Source organism: Zeus faber, assembly GCF_960531495.2.
Source record: "Zeus faber genome assembly, chromosome: 9".
Taxonomy (NCBI): Eukaryota; Metazoa; Chordata; class Actinopteri; order Zeiformes; family Zeidae; genus Zeus; species Zeus faber.
In genome coordinates, this window is record NC_137197.1 from 15097256 (window position 1) to 15120427 (window position 23172).

The following is a 23172-nucleotide window of genomic DNA, read 5'->3' on the forward strand; positions in this document are numbered from 1 at the left end:
TGCTCCAGAGGTCGATGCTACAGCGACGAGGCCGTCCTTCCAAGGCCGCTCCACACCGACAAGCCGTTCGTGAGACTGCGTGTGCACTGTTTCTCCTCAAGCTTTGGGGACGTAGACGCGTGACGTGCGCTCCTGTAAGAAACACGTTTTCCGCTCCTCCCGGGGGGGGGCTTGTGTTCAGACTGTTAAGCTTCAAGATCCACAACGTTATGGCCCGTCTCCAACAAATAAAAGGGCAATCGGATGATTCCGTCTATAGGTTTCCACTTTTTTTTTTTTTTTTTTTTTTTTTATAATGGACTTCACAACCGATGTAACACTTCATAAGAATATCTCACGTTTTAGAGCTGAACTTTGGTATGATTTATTTTGGAAAAAATATCGACTGAATAAAAGTTCTTCAGTCCAAGCTTCCACTATGTATGTATGATTCAGACACTGGCCAGTTGTTTATGTACTTTCTAACAATATTGAGCCAAAGAGGCTGACCAGAACGGACAGGGGAGTGGTGCGATGCCTTACTTGAGATGTCTTTTTCCATGTTTGAAACAGAGGTAGGTAATACTTTCTTTTTTTTTTCCTGAGTGTCAGTGCAGAACTATGACATTACAAGCAGAGCAGGGAGGTAGTCATTTTGATCACATGCAGCGAGATTGTCTTCCATCTTTGAAAAAGCCTTTATTGTTATTATTATTATTATAATTATTATTATTATTGTTATTTTAAGTATTATTATTATTATGTAATAATAATAATTATTGTTATAATTATTGTTATTATAATGATTACTATTATGTTAGTTGTTATATATTAATAATATAAAACAATGTTTTCTGTTGGTTAGTGATTCTCAAGGTTTTGTCCTTGATACCTTTTCTGGTTGAGGTCAAAAAGCGTCTTGCGTTTTAGAGATTTTTCATGTATTTGGCACTATTAAGCATCTTGTTTGCTATGCTATGTGGTCTCAAGCAATAACGCTGTGTGACACCACCTGATTTCACGACATAATAAGGTGTTCAGGCTAATATGTGTCCTGGGTTGTTGTATCGTCGGATCTATGAGTAAATATGCTACTGACCTTGATTACCGCATATACTGTGTTGGCTTCCTACAGCAAGCTACTGTACACATCATTTAAATAAAATTATGAATTGTATTTTGTGTCGTTCCTGTATTGTGTTTTCTCTGTTGTTTACTTTTCGGGATTATCAATAACGGCTTTGGTCGATCGATCGATCAAGTTTGACTGGAACCACAATCAGTTTTGTGGAGAACTAAATGCAATACATTTACTAATATTACGACCAGCATTTAAATAAAAAACAAAATGCCTTCCTACACCCTCTCTCCATCTGTATCTGTCTATCTATCTATCTATCTATCTATCTATCTATCTATCTATCTATCTATCTATGTTAAATTTACATTTACATTTTTTATCCAAAGCGACTTACAAGGGAGAATAACATTCAAGCTACAATTAAATATTGAATGACATTCATATGTACAAATACTTTGATTTCCCATGGCAGTACAACCATTGCAGTGCATTTTACCAACAAGCCTGCAAGTCAAACGCGTTTCGGACGGGATATGTCCCGGCGCGCCTCCCGTACAGCGTCGTTATGTAGTGGGAAGGAACGCAAAGGCAAAGAGGTCAAGAGGAGGAGGAGGGAAACCACGTGTGACCGTGCGCCGCTGTGCCGTCCTTCCTCGCCGGGCTGTTGTCGTAAGCTCGTACCCTTCGCATGTAGCTTCCCCGCCGCTCGCTGGAGAAAGCTTCTCGGTTTTTGCGTCGCGTAATCGAACAGCGGGTCCCGATTATCCTCCCCGGCCGACTCACCGCCTGCCCGCCATGGTTAGCAAGACGGAAGACATCCCGGCGTCGGTCCCCGGTTGTAACCCGGTGGATGTGACGAATGACCGGGGTGGGATCCGGGACGGCGGCAGAGACGCCACCGCCGAGGCGCCGCCGAAGGAGACCTGCGCTTGTGGTAAGATGTCTCCAGCTCCAGCCCCAGTTCAATTGGCTGAATGTTGACGTCGACATTGCCACAGAAATGATCTGCAAAGCTGTTGATATTTATCGACGTATTTTATATATATATATATATATATATATATATATATATATATATATATATATATATATATATATATATATATATTTTTTTTTAGGTTTACTGCATAGCGGCGATTTTCTACATTTGTAGTTATTTCTATAACTAGATTTCCAGTTGTGTGTTTATTTAATACATTTTCACACGTATTGCGGATTGTCCTTTTTGATTGATTTTATTCTATTGTTGTGGCTTTAGTAATGCCGTGCTGCCTATCGTTTTGACGTTAGCTGCCGTAACGCCGCAGTTTCCCTCCGGGGAAGCCTCCCCTGTCAGTCTACCGATCGGTCTAAAAAAGTGACGTGCGGGTGTTTGTGATGCACTGGCGCCTTCCCTCCGCACTCCTGCGCGGCTGTGAGCGCAACTCGGCCTCGTTGTTTCTGCTCGGTCACAGTGACTGCGTCCCTGTGTAAACGCACCGAGACACGACGCACGACGCGGTTCGCAAAAAAAAAGTTTCCCGATCGGATCACTCGGTGCGGACGGACGGACGGGTACAGCCCCGCTGTACTGGCGCTTGAGAGATTCCGGCAACCCGATCGATTCTTTGTCGGTAAGGTATTCGTCGCCGATCGATGATAACGATGGAAAAAAAAAAATGGCGTAATTGATCAAAAGTGATAGAAAGTCCTTCAGGCTGGAGGGGCGTCCTAGCTGAAGGCTGCAGCTAGCACGGTCCACCTCCAACCAGTCGGTTGGGAAATACTGTGGCGTCCTCCACGGTGACAGCTATCGTGTTATACACGGTGAAAGCAGCTGGCGGGCGTACGCGCTGGAGGAGTGAAGTGTGCTTTGTTTTTCGCGTTATAATTTATATTGCGTTCGCCGCCTGCGCCGGTTCTTCCGAACGCACATGTTCGCCCGGCAGCGTGTGGGCGGAGTGAACTGAAGGTCACCTTCAGGGGAGCCGCTCACTGTTCGCCTGGACCGCGGGGTGGGTTCCGCCCGACGGGGTGCCATTTTAGTGCGCTTCTTACGGGTCTCGGGAGCCGCCGCTCCTCTTTGTCGTTTCGAGCGGTGGGAAATCGCGGAGGGAGTCTGGGCCACGTTACCACGTTACCCGTTCAGCGTGGCGGCGGTTGTGCGAGTCCCTCCCTCCCCCTCGTCCCTCCGGTGGAGTGTTCCTCGACCGGGAAGCGGAAGTGGGGTTCCGAGGCGCACTGGCGGTGCAGGCACGGGAGAAGGTTACGCTTCATAATAATAACCGCTCTTGTCACTATGCAAATGGTAGTCACATTCATGCCGCAGGTTAGTCATGCTTTTATCGAGACGGGCCACGTAAAACAGATCCAGCTATTTTAAACTGTCATTAAGTTTTGTTTTGTTATACAAGTTCAAAGTGTGTGTGTGTGTGTGTGTGTGTATGTATGTATGTATGTATGTATGTATGTATGTATGTATGTATGTATGTATGTATGTATGTATGTATGTATGTATGTATGTATGTGTGTGTGTGTGTGTGTGTGTGTGTGTGTGTGTGTGTGTGTGTGTTGTCAGTCTGCCAACATGTCACTCTCGGTGTAGCGTTTAAATCAGCCGAGCACACTGGTGCTGTGTGACAGTCTGGTGCTCAGTAGCACATGGAGGGAAGGTGTATCTAGGTGAGGGGTGCCGTTAGTGGGGTTTTAAGGGACTTAAGTGTCGACGGGGTGAAGGGTGACCTAGTTAATCCCAGGGGTCAATGTCTGGCACTCCGCATGCTGCTTGTGCCTTACTGGCTGGCCCTTTCGGTTGGATTTCTTAGACACCGATGCATTGGAGTCGCTGCCTGTCTTGATCATTAACATTGTTGGTTATATCATATTTTATTTCATGCTGTTTTGCCTAGAATATTTCTTCAGCGACAACATTTTTGGTTGGATCAGATGGGCATGTGCGCTATCATTCAGTTTTGTAAATGCAAAATCAATGGTTGTTTATTCATTGACGGAGACCGTTTTGTTTTTTCTATAGTTATGAAATCCTGAATCGGACACATTACTCTGCAGTTAAGTGCCGTCGTCTTTTGGCCGTCCAACAACAAGATCCCATCGTGTGTTACCACAAATCTCTGATTCCACAGACCTTGTGTGGGGCTGTCGTCTCAGGGCTGTGTCCGACTGTGTAATCTTGCGGCAGCAGCCACGGCCTCTCACTCCGATGTCAAAGTCTGTGGAATTGATAGTTTGTTGTTGGCCACCAAGTTGAATAATTTGTCGTTAGAGCAAACAGTGGCCTTTAGTCTTGCTGACCTAAAACAGAGTATTTTTCTTCAGAAGTATCACAGTTTAAATAAGTCAACAGGCTCTTAAAATGGGTATTTTATAAATTCAGGGAAAGGTGTAAAGAGAAGCGTAACGGTTTAGTGCAAAAGAAAGCCATGCCTACAGTGGTATTGTTTTGCATGCGCTTTCTATTTTTGTTCATCTACTTTCTGATAGTTGCTGCTGTTTTAAATAGCTTGTTGCCCAAAATGATTGTTCTGCAAGCTTCCTCCCAGTGTTTCATTCTGACAAAACATTTATAACTACCACATAAAAAGCATGTGGCTACATAGCAGTGGGAAAGGCCAAATCCTTCTCAGATTGCCCCCTCTTAATGATTGACTCTGAGAACCTTTTGCAGCATTTTTTTATTCATTAAGATTCATGTGTTCCGTGCTTTTGGATTTTTTTTTTGATGGCTTGGCTAGTCTTTTCTAGATAATTGCCTTCGTGTGTCATTGTCATGTTTAATTTGGGATTCAAATAATTTAAAATAAAGACATGAACTATGGTGTAAAGTACTTCATATTTAAAGGTGCTCAGCAAGTTATGTAAATAGTGCGTCTCAAGCCAAGATAAACCAGTTGAATCTGTTTTTCAGTCACATGATTGACAGACCCAATTAAATAAATTTACCTGCCTTTTAAGCCCTCTGGAAGTAAACATTTATTTTTATTTTTTCAATATTGCACAAATAATTTTCAGCCCTGTTCATTGTCACCTAATTGGCTAAATAATTAAACTTTCAAGGAATCAGCCTTGCATCATGGTTCTGCACCAAAGAATTCTCCAATAAAACAAAAGTTGGATATCCCAGTGCACACAACAGCAACTAAAAATGTGTTTTATTTTCCCATACATCTATGCGAGAAGTTGGTTAGTGTTCCTACAATTATTTCCATGGCTCTAAATGGTGCACTTAGCATATACAGACAATCATGTGATGCATACTAAATTGTTTTGAGTTGATATCCCCCATGGGGGTTGTAACTTAATTGTCGGTTTAAATTTGGGCTGTAACTCAGTGCAATTATAACTACTGGGATACAGTTAACTCATGACTTATGTCCAACTACATTGGATAAAAATTACCACCTTGATAGGATCTTTTGATCTGTCTTTTATTTCTCCTGGATTAAGTCGATGAATTAAATTGCAATGTTGTTCAACCTTTATCCATGGAAAAAAAAATGTATCTTGGCACAATAGTTGGAAATTACTAACCTGTGTTGTGGTGGTCTGTTCTAGTTAAAAAAATACATAGGAAGGGGGGGGGGGGGTTACAGAACTGGTTACAAACGGCTGGATGAATCATTATCTAATGGACGAAGGCATGTTTTTGGATTAATAATTTATGATTGAGACAGGCTGCTCAGCGAGGAACTTCATCAGCCACAGCATTCATCTATTATTGTATTTATTCCAACTCTGGGCAGAGGGAACACAACACAGGACAAGCAACTGACACCAGGTCCTTTCTCTCCCCTGTCTTGGAGCATTATTGACTTTTGTGGCTTTTCTAAGACGGTTGTGTTTGGTATTCGGAGCGTGGCTGGTTTGTCCCTGAGTCCACTATTGGCCGCCCTCCCCTCCCCCATGTCGCCTCTACGCCACTAGGCCTCACCCATACCTCTAGCCCCCGTCTCTACAGTAACCCCGACACTGGGTTACCCTTGACTGCTGAAAAGGACACACAGTCTTGGAGCAGTTGTCTGCTGTGGAACACAATTGCACAGTTGCTGCGTAATAGTCTCTGCTCCTGTGGTGTTGATGCCACTTTCCACCTCAGATCTGTGTACTTTATTTGTTATATTGCGTAATTATAATTACATAGTTATAGCATTACGTATAATAATTACCCGATGAAGGAAAGAAAGCAGTTGTAAGGTTGTGTTTATTGGACAAAGGTATTTCAAATATTTTAGACTGGGTAGATTTCCTTATATGAAAAATGTTCTGTAAAGTTTTCATTCTGGTGATGGTGTTTTGGAGTTGCGGTTTGGTGGACGGGTGGGCATGACTTCGGAGTGCTGTTTGAAAAGGTATTTGCAGCGACATAACCGAATACTCTGGACACATCATTTGTCTGGTCCACTTTTGGTCCCTTTTGTGAATGTGGTTAATCTGGAGAAGATCATTTGTTCAGCCAGTGTGTAGAAATTCAGATGTGCTTTGACACGCATTCACATTTTGGATGTCTGTATTTAACTCAGTCATGTATAAAAACAACACTCCAATGACACGGCGATACTGTTATTACTAATGTTATGAAAGTGAATAGTTCCAACCTGAAGCTTACATAAGCTCGTAATTGAAAAATTTTAAAACCTGAATTGCTTTTGGTGTTTGCGCTAAAGAAATTGAGACCTACCTATGATTATAACCCTTTTAACCCCCATGTTTGAAATTAATGCCACAATAGGGTTTTTTTTTATACAAATGTTATTAAAGATTGACTCACTCTCCCTGCATAATAGAAAAGAGTTATCCACAAAATGAACAGAAACCTAATGTAAAGACCATATGTAGGCCTGTAATCGTCAGGATCTATGTCTGAAATTGAGAACTAGTAAATGGCACAACCGTATCTAGGCCTCGTACGTTCTCTTCTGCCACTCGTGAATATTTTAATGATGCTGTGTAAGGTCATGTGTTCTGGAGCTTTGTTTTGTTTAGGAGCTGGAGCCTGGTAACATCATGTGATTAGTCTCTCGTGCGCTCCTGTTGACCGTCAATTTCAAGTTCTGACGAAGTGAAGAGGGTCTTTGGTCTTGATGCTTAGTGCTGTCTTGTTTCAGAATTATAAAACTGTTTCTAAATGGCTTTAAATCGAAAGTGATTTGCTCAAACCCTTTCTCTTTCTCTCTGCTCTCCCAGACCACAGTGCAGACATGGCAGTGATGAACGGTGACGGAGTACACGAGCACACAGAGGAGGTGGAATCCCAGCAGGATGAGAACGGCGAGACAGACTGTGGGGAGGACTCCAATGAACAGGAAGTGATCGTGATCCAGGACACGGGCTTCACTGTGAAGATCCAGGCCCCTGGTATTGAGCCTTTCGACCTCCAGGTATGCATTCTCCATCCACAGAAAACAATGTAGCATGCAGTGACTGCAAAAACAGTCCCACATTGTTTAAATGCCATGGCTCGCTCAACACTATTTACCCTTTTGCATTTTTCACAGTAGTCGCATAACTTACTGCCTGGAAAAATAAGCATCTAAAAATAGGAACATGGAGGGCCTAATTCGGTGTTTTCTTTGCTATAGGCTGACCAATAATACCCAGATAAATGTGAAAATGAATGTTGAAAGTGAAATGAAATTTGACTTTTTTTATCATAATAAATGCATCCAGGAGATTTGCCCGATATTTTGGTGTTCACAAGATTGCTGTAGATGGCCTGTAACGCAGGGATTGCTACATGTAATGTTTTAACTTCAGCAATTTTCTCTCCTGAAGAAAACTTAACTTTCCACACAAAGTTGCAGTGAGCTGGGAGGTGACTCATCACAGGACATGACAAAGCACATCCTCATTATTGTAATTCACTGTGTTCTTCTAATGAATTGTGGAAAGTTTATTGGTAGCCTGAGCATATTGGAAAAATGAGTGACGGTGGCGGCCAGTAAAAACGTTGCTAATTTTGTCATACGAAAAATAATTAGGAATATACACTACTCACAAAAAGTTAGGGATATTTGGCTTTTGGGTGAAATTTATGGAAAATGTAAAAAGTTTACACTACAGTGATATTATATCATGAAAGTAGGGCATTTAAGTAGAAGCATGCAATGGTCCCTAATGATGCGACCTCCATGAGCTGGAGCATTGTCATCCATGAAGATGAAATTAGGCCTGTGTTGTTCATGCAGGGGCACAATGAGTGGATTAATGATGTTATTCAGGTAGTATGGGCTTGTCACTGTACCATTCACAAAGTGTAGGGCAGTTCTGTATTGACTAGACACACCTGCCCACACTGTAACACCACCACCACCAAAGGCTCGTCTGGTGACAACAGTGGCTGATTCATAGCGCTCTCCTTGACGTCTCCAACATCGTTAGCGGCCATCATTTCTGCTCAACGTGTCCCTCGTCCAGCGTCAATGCTCCCTGGCCCGTGCAAGACAATGATGCCTGTGCCTGGTCGTGTGGTCAGGTACCCTTGCAGGTCGTCTAGCACACAGACCACGCTGATGTCAACGGTTTCGAATGGTCTGACGTGACCCTTGGGTGCCTCTCATCTCCCTTAAATGTGCCTGGAGTTGAGTGGCATTCATCACCCGGTTCCGCAGGGCACTGTTCACAATGAAGCGGTCATGAGTGTGGGATGTGGCCAAAGGACGTCCACTTCTATGCCTTTCTGTGACTCATCCAGTCTCTCTGTAGCTCTGTTGCAACCTGCTGATGACACTCTGTGACACTTTAAGCTCAGTGGCCACTTCCCTCTGACAACATCATGTTTGAAGCCTCGTAATGGCGAGGTACTGTTGACCAGTTGTTTGGTGTCGTCTTGGTCTCATGATGTCAAAATGTTAACAGCTTGATGAAGAGGACTGTTTCTGTTTCTGCAACCAGTTCTAATTGAACCAGGAAATGTTTGGTCGATTCATTGATCAAACACCTGTTGTGAATGTTGCCGTGTAGCTCCTGGTTTGACAACAGAAATTTGTGCAAAAAGTACTGAAACGTTGAACAGTTGGACATGTGCATTCAAAAGTTTAGAGAAGGTCAAATTAAGTTCACCTGTAAAGGTTAGAGTGCATTTTAGGTTCATCCTGACATTTCACCCAAAAGCCGAATAGCCCTAACTTTTTGTGAGTAGTGTATGTGAAGTTGTCTGTTTGGCTCCCCCGTCAGGTGTCTCCTCAGGAGATGGTTCAGGAGATCAATCAAGTCTTGATGGACCGCGAGGACACCTGCCACCGAACCTGCTTCTCTCTGCAGCTGGACGGCAACGTACTTGATAACTTCGCTGAACTCAAATCCATCGAGGGCCTACAGGAGGGCTCGCTGCTCAAAGTGGTGGAAGGTCAGGGTCAGGCTTTCTGTCATTCACACAAGCTTTGTATTCATCTTTATTGTGATAGGTGCCTGCAATATATGTGAGCTGAAAAGTTCCAAACAGCTTGTTTTTCTATTATTTGTATTGCAATTTGGAGCTTTTATGTTTTCTTGAAATGACTCCGATACTAGTGGCTGGTTTGGAGGTTCATTTATTTAATTTGTTAATTCAGCACTATGCAGACAATACAAATATTTGTCTTGTTGGTGAAAGGTTGCCTAACAAAATAATAAATACAATTAGCCGACAATATTGAAATGATCGTGCAGAGGTCTCAAAATAATCTCTCCTCGTACATATATATATTTTTTACTCCCATTCCATCCTTTACAGAGAATCTCAAATGTAATTATTTGTCCTCCCTCAGAGCCCTATACTGTGCGTGAGGCCCGTATCCACGTGCGCCACATCAGAGACCTGCTGAAAAGCCTGGACCCCTCGGACGCCTACAACGGGGTGGACTGCAACTCCCTGTCGTTCCTCAGCATCTTCACAGATGGAGACCTCGGCGGTGAGTCCACGGTGGTGACCCGTACGGAGGAATACTGGTGCGCAAAACTGCCTTGCTTGCATATAAGCCAACCTTGTCCATCGACCTTGCTTTTTTGGTGTCAATTTGCAGACAGTGGCAAGAGAAAGAAGAAGGGCACTGAGCTGGAGCAGATTGATTGTACCCCCCCTGAGCACATCCTCCCTGGGAGCAAAGAGCGCCCCGTGGTTCCCCTCCAGCCACACAACAAGGAGTGGAAGGTAAACAGGCAATACTAGAATAATAGTCATCTGTATTTCACCATTCATAATTTAAACGCTGAATTTTTCTTTGTTGCTTGTACAATCATCAAGGCAAATATGTTAAGGGTTCTACTGCATTATAAAAGAGGACTTAAATAGGGTCTATTATTCTCCTCTTAAACAAGTTAATATAAGTCTCTGGGGTTCCCAAAATATGTTTTAGAAGTTTTTTTTCCCCGAAAATACCAGTTAGATTGTGCATTCTTGCCATTCTAACATGCCTCTTAACCATCCTGTTCCTGACGCTCTGTTTAAGTGGGAAGAGCCTCCCTCCTGAGGCCAATGGGGGTTGAGCACAAGTTCCGGCTTCTGCAAGCCAAATCATTAGAGTTTTATTTCCGGGTTCCGTTGTATTTGGTCCATAAACTGTCACTGATTTTTACCTCACCAGTCCACAAAAATCTGTTTCTGAAGAAATTTGAGGTCTCATTTAAAAGTTTGTTCCGACTTTCATAAGGCATGGCCACTGCTGCACTGCTGGTTGCACACGGTTAGTTTCGTGTCAACGTCGGAAATATAATGAATACATCTGAAATAAAAACACACTATTTTATTGGTTATGTTTGGAGAAAAGCACAGCAGATGGTGTGCTGCAGCCTACAGTCTAACGACCACATAAAACCCCCCCCCAAAAAAAAACCAAAACATACTCGTCTGCAGTTTCTCCAAAGACAGTTGGTCCTAAATCCTCTTTCTGTTGAAAGACTTTTGCTGACAGTTCACATGTTATTTCTCCAGCCGTGGGTGGAGTTACTCAGATGGGTGCCGGCTTGATTTCTACTGAGGCACCTAGTGACGTTTGAAGGGATCAAAAATCTGAACGGGCTGATTCGGGACATGTTTTCTGACAAAGGCTGCCCACAAGAAAACTCTCTGGGGCGACGGATGTGACAGTTTTTGTGTTAGTAGTAGTAGACCCAAATGCAAGCACTGAAAACATTGTATGCATTTATTTATTTATTTATTTATTTATTTATTTATTTATTTATTTATTTATTTATTTATTATTATTATTTTTTTTTTCATAATTGGTCCCCTTTAAGTTTATTATTCAAACCACTCAGGATTTTGAACAATATTTACAATGGGGAAGCTAAAAGACAAATGTATAATGTCAACCTGTTTGGTAATGAATGTAACTGTGAGGTTTTTAATGGTGTATTTCATCTCATATTTGCTCTTGATCCTTCAAACAGCCTATGCAGTGCCTAAAGGTGTTGACAATGAGCAGCTGGAACCCCCCGCCCGGAAACAGGAAGATGCATGGCGACCTCATGTACCTGTACATGGTAACAGTGGAGGAGCGCCACGTCAGCGTCACTGCCTCCACCCGAGGCTTCTACCTCAACCAGTCAGTAAAAACGGTTTCCTTATTCCTACTGTTGTAATCCAAAACAACGGTTGGAGCACTCACGGCCTCATTTTGAATAATAACAACATACTTATGTCATGTTTGACTACCTTTCAACTCCACACTTTTTAACAAGCCTGAAATCTACGCACCTTGGAATGGACAATATATACATATGAATACATGCTGCCTAAGTATGACGAAATTTAGGGACTAATAACTGCTCATTTCCCGTTAGAAAATCCCGAGAATAAAGTGTTGGCAGAAAAAGTAGCCACAACATTTGTTAACAGTGAACCATTAGGTGTTCTGCCCTCTAATTAGGAATTAGTTGTGGATGCCAACAAGAGCTTACCAGACTTTGCAAACCGTGTAGTAGCTATTGGTCAGCCTTGGTGAAATCTTAATGGATTAGATGATAAACCACAATTGTTAAAGGTGTTGTGCGGTTAAGGGAAGAGTTACCTAACTAACACTGCCTTCACCGTGTTCAGTCTTTATGAGTGAATTTGATGATGATCGAAGCTTGAACAACCCCTCCCATGCATTGCCTTTCCAAGTTTTGAGGCCCTTTCTTACGTCTCTCATTATTGACTATTATAATAGATAAATTCCTTGCTTTTTGTTGCATTTTACATGACAGTTTTGTTTTTTTTAGGTTTTTTTTGCACGTCGTTTTTGTGACCCTGCAGTTTTCATATGTTGAAATTTGAGTTCTGCTGTGTGTGTTACAAAGCACAGTTTCAAGTGTACTGGTTTTAGTGGCGATCATGGCTCATTGTGTATTACAGATCTACTACCTACACATTCAACCCCAAGCCAGCCAACCCCAGCTTCCTGAGCCATTCTCTTGTAGAGCTGCTGAGCCAGATCAGTCCTGCCTTCAAGAAGAACTTCACTGCCCTGCAGAAAAAAAGGTGCGAGCCCCTCTCTTCATGTGGAATTAATTATTTTGACCCTGATGACGCTCATTTTTACATTTATTTATTTATTTATTTTTTTAATAAAAACATATCCTCCTGTTGCTTATCTATCCTGTTGCTTATCTCTGCTCATATCGCATATTTATTTTCTTCCGTGGTTATCAGGGAGTCGTTAGGGCTGTGATATATTGACCAAATCAAACATCACTATTTTTGAAGAATACCCCCATCAATATTGTTATATTTTGGGGTTCACTTCCGCTGCTTTCATAAGGGTGTTAACGCACAAGAAACTTTGATAAACAATCATTACTAATTTGAATGTTATGACCGATCAGGGAGAGGCCTCTATAAGATCATTTAGAAAATTGCATTTCATTTCTGCAATGCCACCTTATAAGTGCTGAAAAAGCCTAAATATAACTGCATCACAATATTACGATAACTAAAATCCCAGACTTTATCACCTGATATCAAGAGCATCAGAGTAGAGTAGAAAGATGAGGTGAAAATAAGTTGTGGGATCCTGATTTCGGTCTCTCCTTGCTGATTGGCTACAGGGTTCAGAGACACCCATTCGAGAGGATAGCCACGCCCTTTCAGGTGTACAGCTGGACGGCTCCACTGGTGGACCACGCAATGGACTGCGTCCGAGCTGAAGACGCTTACACTTCTCGCCTGGGGTACGAGGAGCATATACCTGGACAGGTGAGCATTACTAAAGAATGACAGTATTTAGGGCAAATAATGTTTGCCTCAGATTATGTCATTTCAATAATGGAATGAGATCAAATGTTGCAATGTACCTTATGCACATTATGGAGCAATAATAAGTATTGCTCTATATAACTGCTCTAGAATAAGTATTTTGTAACAAAAAAAATTATTACGACGATTTACCTTTTTTAGGTATCACTGGGACTTTGTGCACCCTGGGAATGTTGTGGAAGTTTCACTGTTCTTAATGGAATGTGACTTGAAACCAAAACTACGTTTACTTTAGTCACCAGATATGTTTGGATTCTTTCATGTGGTCTGTAGGGGCCAATGAATCAATTTTGGACCCCATCTACCATTTGAGTTTACTCTCACTGTAAACGAACGCTGGTTAGCATTTGAACTGAGCTTCGTTTTTAAGGTCTTTATAATCTTGCGAAAAATGTTCTCTGTTCATTCAAGGTGTGTGTGTGTGTGTGTGTGTGTGTGTGTGTGTGTGTGTGTGTGTGTGTGTGTGTGTGTGTGTGTGTGTGATAGATCTCATAAACGCTGTTTCATATTGTGAGTGGAGTGTATCGTGCCAGGAAATATTACTCAACTATTTAAAATGTGATGTGTTGCTGCTGTCTTTGCAGACAAGAGACTGGAATGAGGAGCTCCAGACAACCAGAGAGTTGGCCAGGAAGAACCTGCCTGAGCGTTTACTGAGAGAAAGAGCTGTATTCAAGGTACAGGAAAACCTCTGAGGAGGCTGTGAATCAACTGCAAATGGGTCCTGCCAAGCCTGCCATTTTCTTTGTTTCACTTTTGACTAGTGTGAAAACCAAATCATAGGACATGGGCAGCAAATGAGATCATTGCCATTGTGAGGGTGCGTACTGGCGCCGGGCCGGGGAATGAGGAAGAGGAGGCAGGCGGCGGCGGCGGCGAAACGGTGCCGGTTGGCGTGTTTATTAAATGTTTCTTTTTAAGATCAAACATTGACTCGTGGCCCAAAAGAAGAACTCAGGGGCTCGCAGGCCAATATGAACATAGTCCATGCGGAATTACAGTTTCCGGGGTCTGCTGAGTCAGCTGAGTCCCTTCGTTGATTTGCCTGATCCACAGCAGCTGAGCGGCCCTGGGATGGGAGCCTACACTGCCTGTCTGCAGCGATGGCTTGGTCACCTCTCCTTGGTCCACCACACCCATCTATTCCCAGTTACCGAAACCGCTTCTATTGTTTCCCAAAGAATGCTCTGACTGGTTCTGTTCATGAATGGAATGTTTCAGCCTGGGTGGCCAGAAACTGCATACTTACCTGCTCCAAATTCACAAGGCATTGGTTGTTTGAGTCTTTGTGCCATAATTCAGTAGGCATGCCTGGAGATTATTCATTAAGATAGTATCACACTTTAATAATCCATTTAGGGAAATTCAGGTGTCAGAGCAGCAGAAAACACACACACACACACACACACGCGCACACACACTCTCAGCGTGCACTTTATTGGATACACCTGTACAATCCAATGTAATCCAATATATGAGCTCTGCCATTCATTTTTCTTTATGTTGCCTATAATGTTCAGGGTTTCTTACGCTGCCTTGGAAGAGGTGTTAATTCAATGATATGTTTTAGTATCGAAGTCATTGTTGGTGGTGGTGTTGTTGTACTGAGCTGCATTATATTCAGATGCGCTTCTAATATTCTGCCCCCCTCATGTATGTGAGGGGGGCAGAGGGGGTGAGTGATGCCTCTTAATATAATGTACTTCAGTACAACACCACATTTAGCTATGACCTCAGTCATAAACATATCATTGAATTTACACATTTCAAACTCTGTCAACAAAAATCTGAACATTATAAACGTCATACAAGTAGATTTCATGGCAGAGCTGGTGTATTGGGTTACATTGGATTGTACAGATGTACCTACTAAAATACACAGAGGGTCTATTGTGGCACTTCCACATGCCACCCGAGTGGCTTTTTCAGGGCCCTCTGACACAGAGCGCCCTGAAACTGTAATGGTTCAGACATACCAGTTTATTGAAGAGAGTGGCAAGATGTAATAAGCCGGGAGAAGATAGAATTTTGTCATGCCAAAGGCTCTCGCTGTCAGGATGGGGATAGGTGATTTGGGCTCAATTAACTAGCTCAAGACAGGCACCTGTCAAGGGGTGGGATATATTAGGCAGCAAGTGAACAGTCAGTTCTTGAAGTTGATGTGCTGGAAGCAGGAAAAATGGGCAAGCGTTGGGCAAGTGCGCGTGCGTGCGTGCGTGTGTGCATGCATGGCTCATTAGCTTTCAAGGTCTGACCTTAACAGAAAGCGGAGGAATTTTTCTTTTTCTTCTTTTGTAAATGTAAAATCACTCTCTCCCTCAGATATGAAAAACTGCTGATTCACAGTGAGTCGCAGACACAAAATAAATCCATTGATATTCAGTTATTTTGCTCCTCTCTCTCGTAGGTCCACAGTGACTTCGCAGCCGCCGCCACACGCGGTGCAATGGCTGTGATCGATGGCAACGTGATGGCCATCAACCCAGGCGAGGAGACGCGCATGCAGATGTTCATCTGGAACAACATCTTCTTCAGCCTGGGCTTTGACGTGCGAGACCACTACCGCGAGCTGGGCGGCGATGCTGCCGCCCACGCCGCCCCCACCAACGACTTGAACGGTGTTCGGGCTTACGGGGCGGTGGACGTGGAGGGCCTGTACACCCTGGGGACGGTGGTGGTAGACTACCGAGGCTACCGCGTGACGGCCCAGTCCATTATCCCGGGCATTCTGGAGCGCGAACAGGAGCAGAGCGTCATCTACGGCTCCATCGACTTCGGCAAGACAGTCGTGTCCCACACTAAGTACCTGGAGCTGCTGGAGAAGACCAGCAGGCCGCTTAAGGTGAGCGTTAGGACGCTTCACGCTGCATGGTTTTGTATAAGCGGGGTACTTTCGCTTGACTTGCCCGTATCCCAAAACTCCAGGTCCAGAGGCACAACGTGTTGAACGAGAAGAACGAAGCCGTGGAGCTGTGCTCCTCTGTCGAGTGCAAAGGCATCATCGGCAACGATGGCCGCCACTACATCCTAGACCTTCTTCGCACCTTCCCTCCCGACCTCAACTTCCTGCCGGTGGAGGGGGAGGAGCTTCCTCCGGAGAGCCAGCGGCAGGGGTTCCCCCGTCAGCACCGCCACCGCCTGGCGTGTCTGCGCCAAGAGCTAATTGAGGCGTTTGTGGAGCACAGGTGCGGAGTTCAGCAGCATAGAAGCTTTGCCGTGTTTTGGTGAAAATCTTGCCTTCACTGGGCCTCAGTGTCATTTAGAATAATGTTTTTCTGTACTGCAAATATGAATATGCTGATATAGCTGCCGGTCTTGTTTGAACACTCCGCAGATACCTCCTCTTCATGAAGATGGCAGCATTACAGCTCATGCAGCAGAAAGCAAATAAGGATGCAAACAAAACCCCCGTCACCGAAGCCCCTGCCCTTCCCAGCACAGAATCCACCGAAAACTCTGCTGAAAGCTCTTCGGAAACCTCCACCGAGACCCTGACCGAGGCCACCCCTGTACCTAAAACACCTGAAACACCTGCTGCTGAGGTCTCAGCAGACACCCCTAAGGAAGATCAGACCGCAAGTGACAAAACTTCCGAAGACTCTCCCAAGCCCGTCCCCAACGGCACATTGGAGCCTGCGGCCAAACAAAACAAGGAACGTGAGAGCCTGCTGGAGGGTAAGGGGTCTGAGGAAATTATCCCAGGGTTAGCCCAGGCTAAAGAGCTGGCGGAGTCCTTAGTTGCCGACGATGGATCTGGTATCGGTACGTCCAAAAATGAACCCCCGTGAGGAAAAAAGCCTGTCAGAAAACAGGGGGAGCTATCTTGGTGGATCAGTGACTACAGAAAATTAATATTGGCTGTTACCAATATTTCACAAATACATTTTTCAAATGTGTTTCTGTCAGAGCAGATTCTTTTGTGTGTGTTTGATAGAGAAGGCAATCTGTGACTGCGTTAACTGATGTTTAGCACAGACACTGCCGTTAGTCGCTTTTCTCAACCTGGCTAGTTCTCCCTGCCGCGCCCTCAGCCTGCATCTGGGGGGGGGGGGCATGAGCGCCTTATCACCGCATCGCTTCCCTTTTGCGGTCTAATAAAAAACAGTGCTGTTGGAAATCTCACAATAAACCCAATAATCAGTCGCTTAGACCATGAATGCAATTATTATTTATTTTTATTTATTTTGTGGATTATTTGGGAGGGGCAAATCAAATCCTTGGGTTCAATAAGTTGCATGACCTACTGACCAGACATCAACATCATCTGCTTGTCCACTAAACACAGTGATTTATTTGTGGTTTATAATCAAATTTGGGATTTCTTATATCGTCCTGTTGAACATTGTGTGTGAACATGTGTTGTGTGTGAGTATTGAATTTCCTCTCAATTCAGTCCCCCCCGTCGCCGTCCCCTTTATTTTTTTTTTTATGTTTTCAAATTTTCAAATTTACTTTTTAGACCCCAAGAGCCGTGAGGTAGTCCTCAACGCCTGCAAAGCGGTGGGCTCAATCAGCAACACCTCTTTCGACATCCGTTTCAACCCTGACATCTTCTCACCTGGTAAGTGTCTCCAAACAGGCCAAATATTTTTGCATTTTGGGGCCAGATCATTTCTGAGTAGTGGCAGAATTTGTCAGAATGTACATGTCTCAATAAAGAAGTGATCTATCAGTAATGAATCAGTTGAATTTTATGATGCATTTTTGAAGTGTGAGAAATCTTTGAATTTTTTTTTTCAATCAATTCTAAAACACAAGACCATTGGTGATGTAAAAAAAAAAAATAATAATAATAAATTATAATAAAAAAATAATAATGGAAAAAAAAATAGGATGGGGAGAAAAATGCTCCCAGATGACGCTTTTGGTGACAGTGTTTTACCGCAACAGGAGTACGTTTCCCAGAGGAGAGCGCCGACGACATCCAGAAACAGAAGCAGCTCCTTAAAGACGCCGCCGCCTTCTTGGTGTCCTGTCAGATTCCCTCCTTGGTTTGTGTTGCTCAAACACACCCGTACACACCCGTGCACACCACATTCCAAGCAAACACACCAATGTAAAAGTGTACGGACACTAGTGTTTGGGGTCACGTGTAACAAAGTAACATACAAATGTAGTGTGATTACGCATTACTGTGATCACATTACATTTGTCTGTAAAGAGTAAGGGAACACGATACTGTTCCTAAATTGAGTAATCACATCACATTACAGTTACTAATCAAACATTTAGCTACTTGCAGTTGCCTACATAAGGTCTACATCTAACTAATAAAGGAAGTAATCTTGTGTCTGTCTCTGTATGGGTTGTGGGGTCGGTGAGCTGAGACAGTTTTCTTAAACTGTCTCTCTATTGGCTAACCAAACAGAAACTTAATAAAGACTTACTCAGCTGGAAAGCGAACGCTGGGGTCACCAAACCAAACAGCAATGACCTCACTTCAGGACTCAATTAAACCAAAACACTTAGAAGAGAAACGATAACTAACAGTTTAACAACACTGACCCGGCATGCACTTGCATACAACATTTGACAATAAAACGCAATAACATAGCTCTCAAAGTCTGAACACAATGCATGCTGGGAAACAGGAAGGCACAGTGCTAACTGTGTGGCAATAACGTGCCAATGCATCGCAAATAAAGAGTGACAGTTTTTGTTTTTACAATGTCTTTAACTATATTATCATATAACAGTTATTATGACCGTTGCATTTAGTGAAATGGTAAACTCTTCTGAAATTCAATACGAACTCTTTTCTACAAAACTCGGTGCATGTGTTGTACAGCAAAGAGTAAAAGTGCTACGTTTCAAGACGCGAAATGCTGTCCTCCCTATTTTGCCAAAACATCCAACCAGGTGTGTAAACCCAAGTGTGTCGTGTGTCCAGGTAAAGGACTGTCTGGACCACAGTGCTCTGCCCATGGACGGAGCCACGCTGACGGAGGCGCTGCACCAGCGGGGAATCAACGTCCGTTATTTGGGCACCGTTCTGGAGTTTGTGGACAAGACGCCTGCGAAGGCCCAGCTGGAGCACATCTATGTAAGCCTGAGCCGAGCTTCACCTCCGTTTACAGAAACATTGCTGATGTTAAAGTAGTGGGGTAATGTTGGGTAAAGGTCGTTTACAAACATGCAAAAAATTAGGTTGTAACTTTTATTTCCCCCTTTTATGTACCTCGGAATCTTTAGAGAATAGGAATCAGTGAGCTGATCACCAGATGTGCAAAACATATCTTCAAGACATACCTTCAGGTTGGTACCCCTTACCAAATACCAAAAGTGTTTTTAAGCTCCCCGGAAACGTGATATTTTTTTTATTCGTTGAATCCTTTTTGTTTCAATGGCACATTTCAAAATCAGCGACCTCGTCTTCCCCTCCAGGGCGTGGAGCTGTCTGCGCTCTCTGCTGCGGTGAGCCATTTCCTCAACTGCTTCCTGAGCTCCTTCCCCGACGCCGTCGCTCACCTGCCGCCCGACGAGCTGGTGTCGCGTCGCAAGAACCGCAAGCGCCGCAACAGGGTCCCCGGCGGCGGGGACAACACCGCCTGGGCGAGCCTGACGCCCAGCGAGCTGTGGAAGAACATCGCCTCCGAGGCCCAGAGCTACTACCACTTCACCCTGCAGTGGTGAGGCCAGCGGCTAACGCCAGAAGAGCCCCGTGCTATCAAGCTTTATGCTATCATGTGAAGCTGATAACAATGTAAACACTGAAGCAGGATTCGCTGACAATATGTAAAGCTAAAATTTGCTCTCACTATTTTGCGTCTAGAGTTGGCATTGACTTGTCGCTTATTTAGATTGTGCCACACGTGCTTTGTTTTCATAGTTAAAGAAATGTCACTTCCCTATGCACTTAAGTTTATTTATTTATTTACTTTTTTTTTTTTTTTTTTTTTTTATAATTATCGGGCGGTGGTGTTCAATGTGTTTTTGAAACCCCTGCAGTGAAAGTGTGGACCAGGTGGTGGAGAAATACGGCTTTCAGAAGACCACCCTGCTCAGAGAAATCTCTGTCAAAACCGGCATCCAGGTAATATCCCTTTCCACGCTACGGGGGGAATCCACCGCTCCGCTGTCCCGGTCTGGCCTCACGCTCTCCTTTCCCACGTACTCACCTGCAGTTACCGTCTCCCACTCTGACCGGCAGATTCTCATCAAGGAATACAACTTCGACAGCCGCCACAAACCCGCCTTCACGGAGGAGGACATCCTGAACATTTTCCCCGTCGTAAAGCACGTCAACCCCAAAGCCTCGGACGCCTTCCACTTCTTCCAGAGCGGCCAGGCCAAGGTGCAGCAAGGTGAGACGTTACCGGGTGAACACTTATCGAACCCTGTTAGCGCTTTCTCTTCCTCTGTGCAGTAAACCAGCCGGTTGCCTTTTTTTGTTTCTCGGGCTCCTCTTTAGTCGGTTTCGATTCTCCCCTCCACTCTGCAGGTTTCCTGAAGGAGGGCTGTGAGCTGATCACCGAGGCCCTGAACCTCTTCAACAACGTCTATGGGGCCATGCACGTGGAGATCTGTGCCTGTCTGCGCCTGCTTGCCCGCCTTAACTACATCATGGGAGACCACCCTGAGGTGTGACTCCACACACACACACACACACACACACCTCAACATTGGATGCGTCACTGATCAGTGACGCCGTTGTCTTCTAAATATGATAAACCTTTTTACCCGTAGGCTCTCAGCAACCAGCAAAAGGCGGTGCTAATGAGTGAGAGAGTGCTGGGCATCGAACACCCCAACACCATTCAGGAATATGTACGTTATTTTTATCGTCATTATAAGAAGCTCTATTGCTGTTGAATAGCTTTTTAAGTTGCCTTCTTAACGTCTCGTTTGGTTTCGGCTTCGGCTTCATCCCAGATGCACTTGGCTCTGTACTGCTTCGCCAACGGCCAGCTGTCCACCGCCCTGAAGCTGCTCTACCGCGCCCGTTACCTCATGCTGCTCGTGTGCGGGGAAGACCACCCTGAAATGGCACTACTAGATGTGAGTGTGACGCCGCGTCTCATTGATCGCAAAGGTTTCCGTTGTTAAGCGCGCTGCTGCTGCTGATGATGATTGCCGCAGCGGTATCACCCGTGAGAGCTCCTTCCCTGAAATACGCGCCTCCTCCACAGAGCAACATTGGCCTGGTGCTGCATGGCGTTATGGAGTACGATTTATCGCTGAGGTTCCTGGAGAACGCCTTGTCCATCAACACAAAGTACCACGGGCCGCGGTCCCTCAAAGTGGCCCTCAGGTGAGGAGATGCGTCGTCCGTTTTAAATTTGCTGTTTACATGTTGACATTGCTTTTTTTTCATCGACATTCATTCCGTTCGCTGACACGATTTGAAGTATTTTTCATCCCTTGCCTTTTCAGCTATCATTTGGTCGCGAGGGTTTACGAGAGCAAGGCCGAGTTCCGCTCAGCGCTACAGCACGAAAAGGAAGGGTACACCATTTACAAGAATCAGGTAAGGATCAAATAGACCCCCTCCCGCGCTCGCCACGAAGGATAGCCCAACGTTTGAGCGATTGAACGACCCCACTTGTGCCGTCGCTCTCAGGTGGGCGAAGCGCACGAGAAGACGAGGGAGAGCTCGGAGTACCTCAAGTACCTCACCCAGCAGGCGGTGGCACTGCAGAGGACCATGAACGAAATCTACAAGAACGGCTCCAACGCCAGCATCATGCCGCTCAAGGTGACTCCCGGGATAATCAGAAAAAGGAGCGAGCCCCGGTTTGCCGTCCCCGAGCTTTCGTGCCGGCTCTGCGTCTCGGGGGGGCTTCGCGGTGCGACTTCAAGAAAGGGCTCTAATGGTTTTTATTCCTCCTGATTTTCAGTTCACCGCTCCCAGCATGGCAAGCGTCCTGGAACAGCTCAACATCATCAATGGCATCATTTTCATACCACTCAGGTACAAGAGGAATCATATGATTGGTGATATGGTTTCATATGATTGCGCTATTGAACGATGCGTTCTCTTACTTTTTAGCCAAAAGGACCTGGAAAACCTGAAGGCGGAGGTCCAGAGACGGCAGCAACTGCAGGAGTCGGGGAAGATTGAGGAGCAAACCACGGACAGCCAACTGGAACTGGATGACAAAATTCCCGTTGATGATTAATGGTGAAAGCCCTGAACGCAGCCCACGCCTGCTGCGCTGCCACAGCCTGAGGACCCCAGAACTCAGCGGTCTAAATAAATATTAAAATAAATAAGTGAGGAACGGGTCGGGGGACGACAACATATGTATAGGCGGGAGATGTAAAGTGAGATTGGAGGATGCAAGAAATGCTGAGAATAAACTTCCTACGAGGTAGGGAGGAAGGGGAATTCAAACTAAAAAGAGAATAAATGTAATCTTGTGCAATCTGAAAATCCCCGGGCCCAGAACAAGCGTGTGTGTGTGTGTGTGTGTGTGTGTGTGTGTGTGTGTGTGTGTGTGTGTGTGTGTGTGTGTGTGTGTGTGTGTGTGTGTGTGTGTGTGTGTGTGTGTGTGTGTGTGTGTGTGTGTGTGTGTGTGTGTGTGTACACACGCACACTGGAGACCAAGGATGACCATGACATTGTATACCAGAGCCTTATCCACTGTACCATTACTCCAACCACCCATGACACCGAGCCCAGGGCCACGTCTCTTCTACGCCCCCCTTCACTCCGAACCACACAACGTAGTCTTTCCCTGATTGTTTTTCAAATTCAAAAAGGCACTCATACCCCGTTGTAGCAACCCGGGAGGGTTGTCGGCCTGTCTGTCATGCACCATGAACAGACAGTAGTGGCTCAAATTTGGATCTATCTCACGGTGCTTTAGAATGTAACCTTTGTCTCAATAGCGGTGGTCAACTCTCTCTGGAAGTTGACTATAATTTTTTATTTTATTTTTTTTAACTCACCCTTATAATTCTC

The 23172-nt window shown here is 44.6% G+C and overlaps 1 protein-coding gene across 2 annotated transcripts; it reads left to right on the plus strand.

Moving 5' to 3' along the window:
- The first annotated feature begins 1751 nt into the window (after nucleotides 1-1751).
- Nucleotides 1752-22775, plus strand: cluha (clustered mitochondria (cluA/CLU1) homolog a). 2 transcript variants are annotated; one of them, XM_080006837.1, is made up of 27 exons: nucleotides 1752-1994; nucleotides 7241-7434; nucleotides 9230-9401; nucleotides 9802-9945; nucleotides 10057-10184; nucleotides 11423-11577; nucleotides 12369-12494; nucleotides 13061-13208; nucleotides 13853-13945; nucleotides 15676-16110; nucleotides 16194-16453; nucleotides 16603-17030; nucleotides 17728-17829; nucleotides 18159-18259; nucleotides 19159-19311; nucleotides 19461-19523; nucleotides 19653-19897; nucleotides 20217-20301; nucleotides 20419-20572; nucleotides 20710-20849; nucleotides 20955-21035; nucleotides 21141-21266; nucleotides 21398-21519; nucleotides 21642-21735; nucleotides 21829-21963; nucleotides 22106-22179; nucleotides 22258-22775. In XM_080006837.1, the coding sequence occupies exons 1-27, from the start codon at nucleotides 1856-1858 to the stop codon at nucleotides 22385-22387; spliced, it is 4227 nt and encodes a 1408-aa protein (XP_079862963.1). In that variant the 5' UTR covers nucleotides 1752-1855; the 3' UTR covers nucleotides 22388-22775. The 2 variants fall into 2 exon arrangements, with proteins under 2 accessions (XP_079862963.1, XP_079862964.1); XM_080006838.1 differs by having other exon boundaries at nucleotides 16603-16943.
- The last annotated feature ends 397 nt before the right edge of the window (nucleotides 22776-23172 follow it).